Source organism: Scyliorhinus canicula, chromosome 7, assembly GCF_902713615.1.
Source record: "Scyliorhinus canicula chromosome 7, sScyCan1.1, whole genome shotgun sequence".
NCBI lineage: Eukaryota > Metazoa > Chordata > Chondrichthyes > Carcharhiniformes > Scyliorhinidae > Scyliorhinus > Scyliorhinus canicula.
In genome coordinates, this window is record NC_052152.1 from 122687655 (window position 1) to 122701129 (window position 13475).

The following is a 13475-nucleotide window of genomic DNA, read 5'->3' on the forward strand; positions in this document are numbered from 1 at the left end:
TTATGAAGAAGGCAAATGCACATGGGATATAGGGCAAGTTAATAAAGTGGATTCAAAATTGGCTTAGGTGTAGGAGACAGACGGTGATGACAGACAGCAGCTTTAGTGACTAGACACCAGTGTCCAGTGGCGTACCACAGTGATCTGTGTTAGGTCCCTTATTGTTTGTCATTTATTTTGTCATAAATTACATAAATGAATATGTGGGGGTAGGATCAGTACATTTCTGGATGACATAAAGATTGGCAGGTGGTTAACAGTGAGGTTGAGTGTCTTGGGTTACAGGAAGATATAGACGGGATGGTCAAATGGGCAGAAAAATGGCAGATGGAATTTAACCCGAAACGTTTGAAGTGATACACTTTGGAAGGAGTAATGTGACAAGGAAGTACTCAACGAATGGCACGACACGAAGAACAAAGGTATCTTGGCATGTTTGTCCAAGGCAGAAGAGCAGGTTAGCAGGATGATGATAAAGGAAGACGGGTCACGTGCCTTTATTCATCGATTTTCTATCCTGCTCTCCAGACACATGAGATTTTCGAAGTTCAGCGCTGGTTTCTGACACCCCAAAGTTTACATTTTCAGTATAATGGAAAATGTAACCTGCAAAGACTGAAAATAAAGCACATAACAAAGTAGGTGCTCTAAAGTTTGAGCACCTCCCGCTGCTATGATCGTTGCCATGTGCCATATTAAATTAGAGAGTATGTAGCAATGCAAAGCTTAGATCGACAGACTCAATGTTCTTGTCCCATTCTATTTTTACAGCTTCTATTGCTATATCTTTTTGATATGGAACAGGCTGGCAAAATTAACAGCAGTCATCGGGGAATAGCAAATCTCCACCTATTTATATATTTCTACCAGGGGCTGTTTAGCACAGGGCTAAATCGCTGGCTTTGAAAGCAGACTCAGGCAGGCCAGTTCGATTCCCGTATCAGCCTCCCCAAACAGGCGCCAGAATGTGGCGACTAGGGGCTTTTCACAGTAACTTCATTTGAAGCCTACTTGTGACAATAAGCGATTTTCATTTCATATTTCACAAAATTAATCAGCAACTGGAAATTGTTGGTCATGGTTACCTGATAAAGTTCTTCCAAATTGTACTTTATTGATGTGCTATTCTGAATGGCACTCACAGCTTCATGGAGTTTCTGCCATGTATCCTGAGTGTAGTTGTCAGGCAATTTTGGTTTATCTGTTGGAAGGCAAAAAGGATTCAACAAAGCAGAAGAGAAAATACTTAAATCAGTCAGAAACCTTACAACACCAGGTTAAAGTCCGTTTACAGGTTCGTTTCAAATACAGGTTTGTTTTTCAAACACTAGCTTTTGGAGCACTGCTCCTTCCTCAGGTGAACAAAGAGGTATGTTCCAGAAACATATTTATAGACAAAGTCAATGATGCAAGACAATGTTTTCCTCCTGCAGAATGTTTGAGGTGAGGGACGCCGTCAGTGTCCCTGCTGATTTCATCTGTGGGAAGTGCACCCAACTCCAGCTCCTCAAAAACCGTGTTAGGGACCTGGAGCTTGAGCTGGATGAACTTCGGATCATTCGGGAGGCAGAGGGGGATCATAGATAGGAGCTTCAGGGAAATAGTTACACCAAAGACTGGAGATAGATGGGTAACTGTAAGAGGGACTGGGAAGAAGCAGTCAGTGCAGGGACCCCCTGCGGTCGTTCCCCTGAGTAACAAGTATACCGTTTTGGATACTTGTGGGGGGGGACGACTTACCAGGGGTAAGCCATGGGGTACAGGCCTCTGGCACGGAGTCTGTCCCTGTTGCTCAGAAGGGAAGGGGGGAAAGGAGTAGAACATTAGTAATTGGGGACTCAATAGTCAGGGGCACAGATAGGAGATTTTGTGGGAGCGAGAGAGACTCACGTTTGGTATGTTGCCTCCCAGGTGCAAGGGTACGTGATGTCTCGGATCGTGTTTTCCGGGTCCTTAAGGGGGAGGGGGAGCAGCCCCAAGTCGTAGTCCACATTGGCACTAACGACATAGGTAGGAAAGGGGACAAGGATGTCAGGCAGGCCTTTAGGGAGCTAGGATGGAAGCTCAGAGCGAGAACAAACAGAGTTGTTATCTCTGGGTTGTTGCCCGTGCCACGTGATAGTGAGATGAGGAATAGGGAGAGAGAGCAATTAAACACGTGGCTACAGGGATGGTGCAGGCGGGAGGGATTCAGATTTCTGGATAACTGGGGCTCTTTCGGGGGAAGGTGGGACCTCTATAGACAGGATGGTCTACATCTGAACCTGAGGGGCACCAATATCCTGGGGGGGAGATTTGTTAGTGCTCTTTGGGGGGGTTTAAACTAATTCAGCAGGGGCATGGGAACCTGGATTGTAGTTTTAGGGTACGGGAGATTGAGAGTATAGAGGTCAGGAGCACAGATTTGACTTCGCAGGAGGGTGCCAGTGTTCAGGTAGGTGGTTTGAAGTGTGTCTACTTCAATGCCAGGAGTATACGAAATAAGGTAGGGGAACTGGCAGCATGGGTTGGTACCTGGGACTTCGATGTTGTGGCCATTTCAGAGACATGGATAGAGCAGGGACAGGAATGGTTGTTGCAGGTTCCGGGGTTTAGGTGTTTTAGTAAGTTCAGAGAAGAGGGCAAAAGAGGGGGAGGTGTGGCGCTGCTAGTCAAGGACAGTATTACGGTGGCGGAAAGGATGCTAGATGGGGACTCTTCTTCTGAGGTAGTATGGGCTGAGGTTAGAAACAGGAAAGGAGAGGTCACCCTGTTGGGAGTTTTCTATAGGCCACCTAATAGTTCTAGGGATGTAGAGGAAAGGATGGCGAAGATGATCCTGGAAAAGAGCGAAAGTAACAGGGTAGTTGTTATGGGAGACTTTAACTTTCCAAATATTGACTGGAAAAGATATAGTTCGAGTACATTAGATGGGTCATTCTTTGTACAATGTGTGCAGGAGGGTTTCCTGACACAATATGTTGACAGGCCAACAAGAGGCGAGGCCACATTGGATTTGGTTTTGGGTAATGAACCAGGCCAGGTGTTAGATCTGGAGGTAGGTGAGCACTTTGGAAACAGTGACCACAATTCGGTGACCTTTACGTTAGTGATGGAAAGGGATAAGTATACCCCGCAGGGCAAGAGTTATAGCTGGGGGAAGGGCAATTATGATGCCATTAGACATGACTTAGGATGTGTTGGTTGGAGAAGTAGGCTGCAAGGGTTGGGCACACTGGATATGTGGAGCTTGTTCAAGGAACAGCTATTGCACGTTCTTGATAAGTACGTACCAGTCAGGCAGGGAGGAAGGGGTCGAGCGAGGGAACCGTGGTTTACCAAAGAAGTGGAATCTCTTGTTAAGAGGAAGAAGGAGGCCTATGTGAAGATGAGGCGTGAAGTTTCAGTTGGGGCGCTTGATATTTACAAGGAAGCGAGGAAGGATCTAAAGAGAGAGCTGAGACGAGCAAGGAGGGGACATGAGAAGTCTTTGGCAGGTAGGATCAAGGAAAACCCAAAAGCTTTCTATAGGTATGTCAGGAATAAAAGAATGACTAGGGTAAGAGTAGGGCCAGTCAAGGACAGTGGTGGGAAGTTGTGTGTGGAGGCTGAGGAGATAAGCGAGATACTAAATGAATACTTTTCGTCAGTATTCACTCAAGAAAAAGATAATATTGTGGAGGAGAATGCTGAGACCCAGGCTATTAGAATAGATGGCATTGAGGTGCGTCGGGAAGAAGTGTTGGCAATTCTGGACAAGGTGAAAATAGATAAGTCCCCGGGGCCGGATGGGATTTATCCTAGGATTCTCTGGGAAGCCAGGGAAGAGATTGCTGAGCCTTTGGCTTTGATTTTTAGGTCATCATTGGCTACAGGAATAGTGCCAGAGGACTGGAGGATAGCAAATGTGGTCCCTTTGTTCAAGAAGGGGAGTAGAGATAACCCCGGTAACTATAGGCCGGTGAGCCTAACGTCTGTGGTGGGTAAAGTCTTGGAGAGGATTATAAAAGATACGATTTATAATCATCTAGATAGGAATAATATGATTAGGGACAGTCAGCATGGTTTTGTGAAGGGTAGGTCATGCCTCACAAACCTTATCGAGTTCTTTGAGAAGGTGACTGAACAGGTAGACGAGGGTAGAGCAGTTGATGTGGTGTATATGGATTTCAGTAAAGCGTTTGATAAGGTTCCCCACGGTCGTCTATTGCAGAAAATACGGAGGCTGGGGATTGAGGGTGATTTAGAGATGTGGATCAGAAATTGGCTAGTTGAAAGAAGACAGAGAGTGGTAGTTGATGGGAAATGTTCAGAATGGAGTTCAGTTACGAGTGGCGTACCACAAGGATCTGTTCTGGGGCCGTTGCTGTTTGTCATTTTTATAAATGACCTAGAGGAGGGCGCAGAAGGATGGGTGAGTAAATTTGCAGACGACACTAAAGTCGGTGGAGTTGTAGACAGTGCGGAAGGATGTTGCAGGTTACAGAGGGACATAGATAAGCTGCAGAGCTGGGCTGAGAGGTGGCAAATGGAGTTTAATGTGGAGAAGTGTGAGGTGATTCACTTTGGAAAGAATAACAGAAATGCGGAATATTTGGCTAATGGTAAAATTCTAGGTAGTGTGGATGAGCAGAAGGATCTCGGTGTCCATGTACATAGATCCCTGAAAGTTGCCACCCAGGTTGATAGGGTTGTGAAGAAGGCCTATGGTGTGTTGGCCTTTATTGGTAGAGGGATTGAGTTCCGGAGCCATGAGGTCATGTTGCAGTTGTACAAAACTCTAGTACGGCCGCATTTGGAGTATTGCGTACAGTTCTGGTCGCCTCATTATAGGAAGGACGTGGAAGCTTTGGAACGGGTGCAGAGGAGATTTACCAGGATGTTGCCTGGTATGGAGGGAAAATCTTATGAGGAAAGGCTGATGGACTTGAGGTTGTTTTCGTTAGAGAGAAGAAGGTTAAGAGGTGACTTAATAGAGGCATACAAAATGATCAGAGGGTTAGATAGGGTGGACAGCGAGAGCCTTCTCCCGCGGATGGAGGTGGCTAGCACGAGGGGACATAGCCTTAAATTGAGGGGTAATAGATATAGGACAGAGGTCAGAGGTGGGGTTTTTACGCAAAGAGTGGTGAGGCCGTGGAATGCCCTACCTGCAACAGTAGTGAACATGCCAACATTGAGGGCATTTAAAAATTTATTGGATAAGCATATGGATGATAAGGGCATAGTGTAGGTTAGATGGCCTTTAGATTTTTTCCATGTCGGTGCAACATCGAGGGCCGAAGGGCCTGTACTGCGCTGTATCGTTCTAATGCTTTGAATGTAAGCATTTGCAGGTAATTAAGTCTTTACAGATCCAGATATAGGGGTAACCCCAGGTTAAAGAGGTGTGAATTGTCTCAAGCCAAGACAGTTGGTAGGATTTCGCAAGCCCAGGCCAGATGGTGGGGGGTGAATAATACGACATGAATCCGAGGTCCCGGTTGAGGCCGTGCTCATGTGTGTGGAACTTACCTTGGGGGGGGGGCTGATGTCGGGTGCGGGTGGGGGGGCTGATGGCAAGGGGGGGTTGCTAATGGGGGGTCTGACGGCGGGGGGGGGGGGGGGGGGGCTGACGGCGGGGGGGGGGGGGGCTCTGACGGCGGGGGGGTTCATGGCTGGGGGGGCTTCATGGCGTGGAGGGGGTTCTGATGGCTGGGGGGACTGATGGCTGGGGGGGGCAGATGATGGCGGGGGCGGGGTGATGATGGCGGGAGCGGGGTGATGATGGCGGGGGCGGGGTGATGATGGCGGGGCGGGGTGATGATGGCGGGGGCGGGGGCGATGATGGCGGGGGCGGGGGCGATGATGGCGGGGGCGGGGGCGATGATGGCGGGGGCGGGGGCGATGATGGCGGGGGCGGGGGCGATGGTGGCGGGGGCGATGATGGCGGGGGCGGGGGCGATGATGGCGGGGGCGGGGGCGATGATGGCGGGGGCGGGGGCGATGATGGCAGGGGCGGGGGCGATGATGGCGGGGGCGGGGGCGATGATGGCGGGGGCGGGGGCGATGATGGCGGGGGCGGGGGCGATGATGGCGGGGGCGGGGGTGATGATGGCGGGGGCGGGGGTGTATGATGGCGGGGGCGGGAGGTGATCATGGCGGGGGCGGGGTGGATCATGGCGGGGGCGGGGGGTGATGATGGCGGGGGGCGGGGGGTGATGATGGCGGGGTGCGGGGGTGATGATGGCGGGGGCGGGGGTGATGATGGCGGGGAGGCGGGGGTGATGATGGCGGGGGCGGGGGTGATGATGGCGGGGGCGGGGGTGATGATGGCGGGGGCGGGGGTGATGATGGCGGGGGCGGGGGTGATGATGGCGGGGGCGGGGGGTGATGATGGCGGGGGCGGGGGGTGATGATGGCGGGGGCGGGGGTGATGATGGCGGGGGCGGGGCTGATGATGGCGGGGGCGGGGCTGATGATGGCGGGGGCGGGGCTGATGATGGCGGGGGCGGGGCTGATGATGGCGGGGGGGGCGGGAGTGATGATGGCGGGGGCGGGGGTGATTGATGGCGGGGGCGGGGTGATGATGGGCGGGGCGGGGGTGATGATGGGGGGGGGGGGTGATGATGGGGGGGCGGGGGGTGTGGGGATGATGGCGGGGGTGGGGGTGATGATGGCGGGGGCGGGGGTGATGATGGCGGGGGCGGGGGTGATGATGGCGGGGGGGGGTGATGATGGCGGGGGCGGGGGTGATGATGGCGGGGGCGGGGGTGATGATGGCGGGGGGGGGGGTGAGGCGGGGGGGGGTGATGAGGGGGGTGATGATGGGGGGGGTGATGGGGGCGGGGGTGATGATGGCGGGGCGGGGGTGATGATGGCGGGGGGGGGGGGTGATGATGGCGGGGGGCGATGATGGCGGGGGCGGGGGCGATGAGTGATGGCAGGGGCGGGGGCGATGATGGCGGGGGCGGGGGAGATGATGGGGGGGGGGGGAGATGATGGGGGGGGGGGGAGATGATGGGGGGGCGGGGGTGATGATGGAGGGGGGGGGTGATGATGGGGGGGGGGGTGATGATGGGGGGGCGGGGGTGATGATGGCGGGGGTGGGGGTGATGAGGAGGGGGAGGGGGTGATGGAGGGGGGGTGGGGGTGATGATGGCGGGGGTGGGGGTGATGGTGGCGGGGGTGGGGGTGATGGTGGCGGGGGGGTGGGGGTGATGGTGGAGGGGGGGGGGGGTGATGGTGGGGGGTGGGGGGGGGTGAGGTGGGTGGGGTGGGGATGATGGTGGGGGGTGGGGTGGGGGTGATGGGGGCGCGGTGGGGGTGATGGGGGCGGGGGGGGGGTGATGGGGGGGGGGGGTGGGGGTGAGGGGGGGGGGTGGGGGTGATGGTGGGGGGGGCTGGGTGATGGTGGGGGGGTGGGGTGTGATGGTGGAGGGGGTGGGGTGATGGTGGGGGGGGTGGGGGTGATGGTGGAGGGGGGTGGGTGGTGAGGTGATGGTGGCGAGGGGGTGGGGGTGATGGTGGGGGGGGGGTGGGGGGATGGTGGGGGGGGGGGGGGGTGATGGGGCAGGGGGTGGGGGTGATGGTGCGGGGGGTGGGGGTGATGGTGGCGGGGGGTGGAGGTGATGGTGGCGGGGGGTGGGGGTGATGGTGGCGGGGGGTGGGGGTGATGGTGGCGGGGGGTGGAGGTGATGATGGTGGGGGTGATGATGGTGGGGTGATGATGGCGGGGGGTGGGTGGGGGTGTGATGATGGTGGGGGTGATTATGGGTCGTGGGGGTGATGATGGCGGGGTGGGGTGATGATGGTGTGGGGGTGATGATGGCGGGGGGTGATGATGGCGGGGGGGGTGATGGTGGCGGGGGGGTGGGGGGTGATGGTGGCGGGGGGTGGGGGTGATGGTGGGCGGAGGGTGGGGATGATGGTGGCGGGGGGGGGGGGTGATGGTGGCTGGGGGTGGGGGTGATGGTGGCGGGGGGGTGGGGGTGATGTGTGGCTGGGGGACGGGGTGGGGGTGATGGTGGCGGGGGGGTGGGGGTGATGGTGGCGGGGGTGGAGGTGATGGTGGCGGGGGTGGAGGTGATGGTGGCGGGGGGGGAGGTGATGGTGGCGGGGGTGGAGGTGATGGTGGCGGGGGGGGGGGTGATGGTGGTGGGGGGGTGATGATGGCGGGGGGGGGGGGTGATGATGGTGGGGGTGATGATGGTGGGGTGATGATGGCGGGGGGGGGGGTGATGATGGGGGGTGATGTGATGGCGTGGGGGTGATGATGGCGGGGGTGGGGTGATGATGGTGTGGGGGTGATGATGGCGGGGGTGATGAAGGCGGGGGTGATGAAGGCGGGGGGGGTGATGAAGGCGGGGCGGGTGATGATGGGGGGGTGATGATTGGGGGTGGGGGGGTGATGATGGGGGGGTGATGATTGGGGGGGTGAGATTGGGGGGGGTGTGATGGGGGGGGTGATGATTGGGGGGGGTGATGATTGGGGGGGTGATGATGATGGGGGGGTGGGAAGTGATGATTGGGGGGGGGGGAGGGGGGGTGATGATTGGGGGGGGGGGAGTGATGATTGGGGGGGGGAGTGATGATTGGGGGGGGGGGAGTGATGAGGGGGGGGGGGGGTGATGATGGGGGGGGGGAGTGATGATTGGGGGGGGGGTGATGATTGGGGGGGGGGGGAGTGATGTGGGGGGGGGAGTGATGATTGGGGGGGGGGGGGGGGGGAGTGATGATTGGGGGGGGGGAGTGATGATTGGGGGGGGGGAGGATGATTGGGGGGGGGGGAGTGATGATTGGGGGGGGGGAGTGATGATTGGGGGGGGGAGTGATGAATTGGGGGGGGAGAGTGATGATTGGGGGGGGGGAGTGATGATTGGGGGGGGGGAGTGATGATTGGGGGGGGGGAGTGATGATTGGGGGGGGGAGTGATGATTGGGGGGGGGGGAGTGATGATTGGGGGGGGGAGTGATGATTGGGGGGGGGGGGGAGTGATGATTGGGGGGGGGGGAGTGATGATTGGGGGGGGGGAGTGATGTGGGGGGGGGGGGAGTGATGATGGGGGGGGGAGTGATGATTGGGGGGGGGGGGGGGGAGTGATGATTGGGGGGGGGAGTGATGATTGGGGGGGGAGTGATGATTGGGGGGGGGGGAGTAGGATGATGGGGGGGGGAGTGATGATTGGGGGGGGGGGAGTGCGATTGGGGGGGGAGTGATGAATGGGGGGGGGGGAGTGATGATTGGGGGGGAGGATGTGGGGGGAGGATGATTGGTGTGGGGGGGGGGGGAGTGATGATTGGGGGGGGGGGAGTGATGATTTGGGGGGGGGGGGATGTGCTGATTGGGGGGGGGGGGGAGTGATGATTGGGGGGGGGGAGTGATGATTGGGGGGGGGAGTGATGATTGGGGGGGGGGGCAGGATGATGGGGGGGGGGGAGTGATGATTGGGGGGGGAGTGATGAGGGGGGGGAGTGATGATTGGGGGGGGGGGAGTGATGATTGGGGGGGGGAGTGATGCTTGGGGGGGGGAGTGATGATTGGGGGGGGGGGGAGGATGATTGGGGGGGGGGGGAGTTGATGATTGGGGGGGGGGGGAGTGATGATGGGGGGGGGGAGTTGAGGATTGGGGGGGGGGGGGAGTGCGATTGGGGGGGGAGGGGGAGTGATGATTGGGGGGGGGGGAGAGTGATGATTGGGGGGGGGGAGTGATGATTGGGGGGGGGGAGTGATGATTGGGGGGGGGGGGAGTGATGATTGGGGGGGGGGGAGTGCTGATTGGGGGGGGGGAGTGCTGCTTGGGGGGGGGAGTGATGATTGGGTGGGGGAAGTGATGCTTGGGGGGGGGGGGAGTGATGATTGGGGGGGGGGCGTGATGATTGGGGGGGGGGAGTGATGATTGGGGGGGGGGGAGTGATGATTGGGGGGGGGGAGTGATGATTGGGGGGGGGGAGTGATGATTGGGGGGGGGGGAGTGATGATTGGGGGGGGGAGTGATGATTGGGGGGGGGGGGGAGAGTGATGATTGGGGGGGGGGGGGAGTGATGATTGGGGGGGGGGGAGTGATGATTGGGGGTGGGGTGCGGATTGGGGGGGGGGAGTGATGATTGGGGGGGGGGGGAGTGATGCTTGGGGGGGGGAGTGATGATTGGGGGGGGGGGGGAGTGATGATTGGGGGGGGGGGGGGGGGGGGGGGAGTGATGATTGGGGGGGGGGGAGTGATGATTGGGGGGGGGGGAGTGATGATTGGGGGGGGGGGGAGTGATGATTGGGGGGGGGGAGTGATGATTGGGGGGGGGGGGGAGTGATGATTGGGGGGGGGGGGGAGTGATGATTGGGGGGGGGGAGTGATGATTGGGGGGGGGGAGTGATGATTGGGGGGGGGGGGGGGAGTGATGATTGGGGGGGGGGAGTGATGATTGGGGGGGGGGGGAGGGATGATTGGGGGGGGGGGGGGGAGTGATGATTGGGGGGGGGGGAGTGATGATTGGGGGGGGGGGAGTGATGATTGGGGGGGGGGGATGGGGGGGAGTGATGATTGGGGGGGGGGGGAGTGATGATTGGGGGGGGGGGGGAGTGATGATTGGGGGGGGGGGAGTGATGATTGGGGGGGGGGGGGGAGTGATGATTGGGGGGGGGGGAGTGATGATTGGGGGGGGGGGGAGTGATGATTGGGGGGGGGGGGAGTGATGATTGGGGGGGGGGGGGGGGAGTGATGATTGGGGGGGGGGGAGTGATTGGATTGGGGGGGGGGGGGAGTGATGATTGGGGGGGGGGGGGAGTGATGATTGGGGGGGGGGGGAGTGATGATGGGGGGGGGGGGGAGTGATGATGGGGGGGGGGGGAGTGATGATGGGGGGGGGGGGAGTGATGATGGGGGGGGGGGGAGTGATGATTGGGGGGGGGGGAGTGATGATGGGGGGGGGGGAGTGATGATGGGGGGGGGGGGAGTGATGATGGGGGGGGGGGGAGTGATGATGGGGGGGGGGGGAGTGATGATGGGGGGGGGGGAGTGATGATGGGGGGGGGGGGGAGTGATGATGGGGGGGGGGGGGAGTGATGATGGGGGGGGGGGGAGTGATGATGGGGGGGGGGGAGTGATGATGGGGGGGGGGGAGTGATGATGGGGGGGGGGGGAGTGATGATGGGGGGGGGGGGAGTGATGATGGGGGGGGGGGAGAGTGATGATGGGGGGGGGGGGAGTGATGATGGGGGGGGGGGAGTGATGATGGGGGGGGGGGAGTGATGATGGGGGGGGGGGGAGTGATGATGGGGGGGGGGAGTGATGATGGGGGGGGGGGGAGTGATGATGGGGGGGGGGGAGTGATGATGGGGGGGGGGGAGTGATGATGGGGGGGGGGGGGAGTGATGATGGGGGGGGGGGAGTGATGATGGGGGGGGGGGGAGTGATGATGGGGGGGGGGAGTGATGATGGGGGGGGGGAGTGATGATGGGGGGGGGGAGTGATGATGGGGGGGGGGTAGTGATGATGGGGGGGGGGAGTGATGATGGGGGGGGGGGAGTGATGATGGGGGGGGGTGGAGTGATGATGGGGGGGGGGAGTGATGATGGGGGGGGGGGAGTGATGATGGGGGGGGGGGAGTGATGATGGGGGGGGGGGAGTGATGATGGGGGGGGGGGAGTGATGATGGGGGGGGGGGGAGTGATGATGGGGGGGGGGGGAGCTGATGGGGGGGGGGAGTGATGATGGGGGGGGGGGTGATGATGGGGGGGGGGAGTGATGATGGGGGGGGGGAGTGATGATGGGGGGGGGGGGAGTGATGATTGGGGGGGGGGGAGTGATGATGGGTGGGGGGGGGAGTGATGATGGGGGGGGGGGGGAGTGATGATGGGGGGGGGGGGGGAGTGATGATGGGGGGGGGGGGGAGTGATGGGGGGGGGGGGGAGTGATGATGGGGGGGGGGGGGGGGGAGTGATGATGGGGGGGGGGGAGTGATGATGGGGGGGGGGGGGAGCTGATGGGGCGGAACGTTAGGGGTTAAAGGGCCTCCAACTAACCTTTGAAGTTCTTGATCAACAGTTTCCTAGAAGCGATTGGTTTTGCTCCTGGGGCCGCCGCTCTACTCAAGCCGTTCGTGTGTCCGAGCAACGCCGAGAAGTTGGCTTTCCGCAGAAGCTGCTGTCCCTCCTCCGCCATAGCGGCCTGAGCCTGGTCCCCGGGTCGGGCCGAAGCCTCAGCCTCTCCCTGCGCCGTCCCCCGCAGCCACCTCTTGCCGTGGCCGCCCTGCGGGGAGACCGCTTTCCCCGGGGTTGAGGAGCGGTTCCCCGCCTCGGCCCCCTCCGACACCCGCACTCTCTTCTTGGGGTGTTCGCGGTCACTCACATCAGCGGCGGCCAGCCGCTCCTCCTCAGGGGAATCCTCACAGGGAGCCGCCGGCCGCAGCATCAGCCGGGAGGGAGAGACAGAAAGTCCCCAGCGAGTGGAGCCGGCCTAGGCCGCAGGCAGCCTACGCTCTGTCCTGAGGGCCGGCAAGCACAGACAGCAGCGGGCCAGAGCGGAAATAGATACAGCGACCTTTCACCCTGGAGACGGGAACTTCCGCTGGGAAGCCCAAGGCCTGAGGCAGGCGAGGTGAGAGATACATGGAGATAAATTAGAAAATATAGAGTCAACTCTCAATGGGAGCGGTAAGCAACTCTGCAGGAATTAAAGATCAATGTGTAACCCTGCAGAAAAACTATCTGGACATTAAAATAAGATTTTTTTTGTCACAATTTCTTTGAAGATTTCCCTTGAGATATGAGAATGTTGAAGTTCCACACACGAGTCATCATGGTCTCGAAACATTAACTCTTGCTGGGCTTTTTCAGACTGGCCCCCACGGCCGGGGAAGCAGCCCACCATTGACAGGCGGTGGGATCTTCCGCTTCCGCTGATGTCTCTGGGGGGTTTTGTCTGCCCCTCTCCCTTCGTCGACGGGGAAGGCGCTACGGGCGGGGTTTGCTTTCGGCAGGACCAGAAGATCCTTCCAGGAATGTGTTAGCCGAACGGTTGGAGTGTGTGTGCACTTCATGATGAATCCTCCAGGAATACTTTTAATCACATCCTACTTGGATGAATTTGTACATTAGTCAATGAAGGTGGCAAGACAGGTTTGTTTTTATTATTTCTTGCTCCATGTGGTGTAGGTACACCTACTGTGCTGTTCGGGAGGGAGTTCCAGGATTTTGACCTGGCGACAGTGAAGGAAAAGTGACATTTTTAAGTGAATGCTTGGAGACATCTAAGTGACAGTGTCCTTCTAGGTGATAGTGGTCGTGGGTTTGGAAGGTGCTGTCCAAGGAGCCTTGTTGAGTTCCTGCAGTGCATCTTGTAGATGTTACTGCTGCTACTGTGTATTGGTGGTGGAGGGAATGAATGTTTATGGAAGCGATGCAAATCAAGTGGACTTTGTCCTGGATGGTGTTGAGCTTCCTGAGCATTGTTGGAGCTGCACTCATCCAGGCAAGTGGAGAGCAGTTTTAAAAATATCCAGTATCTTTGGCTTTACTAATAG

The 13475-nt window shown here is 59.0% G+C and overlaps 2 protein-coding genes across 12 annotated transcripts in view; one reads left to right on the forward strand and one right to left on the reverse strand.

Annotated features, from left to right (window-relative positions):
• LOC119969338 (cullin-4A) overlaps nt 1-12395 on the reverse strand; it is a 187190-nt gene extending 174795 nt beyond the window's left edge. For 4 of the 5 annotated variants that reach the window (XR_005461334.1, XR_005461335.1, XM_038802850.1 and 1 more), the window contains exons 1-2: nt 11977-12395; nt 1086-1201 (exon numbers count right to left, since the gene is read on the reverse strand). Coding sequence is in view for 2 of the 5 variants with exons in the window: in XM_038802850.1 (XP_038658778.1) it covers nt 1086-1201; nt 11977-12364 (504 nt within the window). In the remaining 3 variants the exon portion in view is untranslated. Of the gene's footprint in view, nt 1-1085; nt 1202-11976 lie in introns of those variants that run through there. The other variant, XM_038802851.1, reaches the window with a different exon arrangement.
• The window catches only part of pcid2 (PCI domain containing 2), a 101956-nt gene continuing 100829 nt past the window's right edge, over nt 12349-13475 (forward strand). For 2 of the 7 annotated variants that reach the window (XM_038802853.1, XM_038802856.1), the window contains exon 1: nt 12501-12606. The gene's annotated coding sequence lies outside the window, so the exon portion shown is untranslated. Of the gene's footprint in view, nt 12607-12859; nt 13072-13475 lie in introns of those variants that run through there. The other 5 variants (XM_038802854.1, XM_038802857.1, XM_038802858.1 and 2 more) reach the window with 5 other exon arrangements.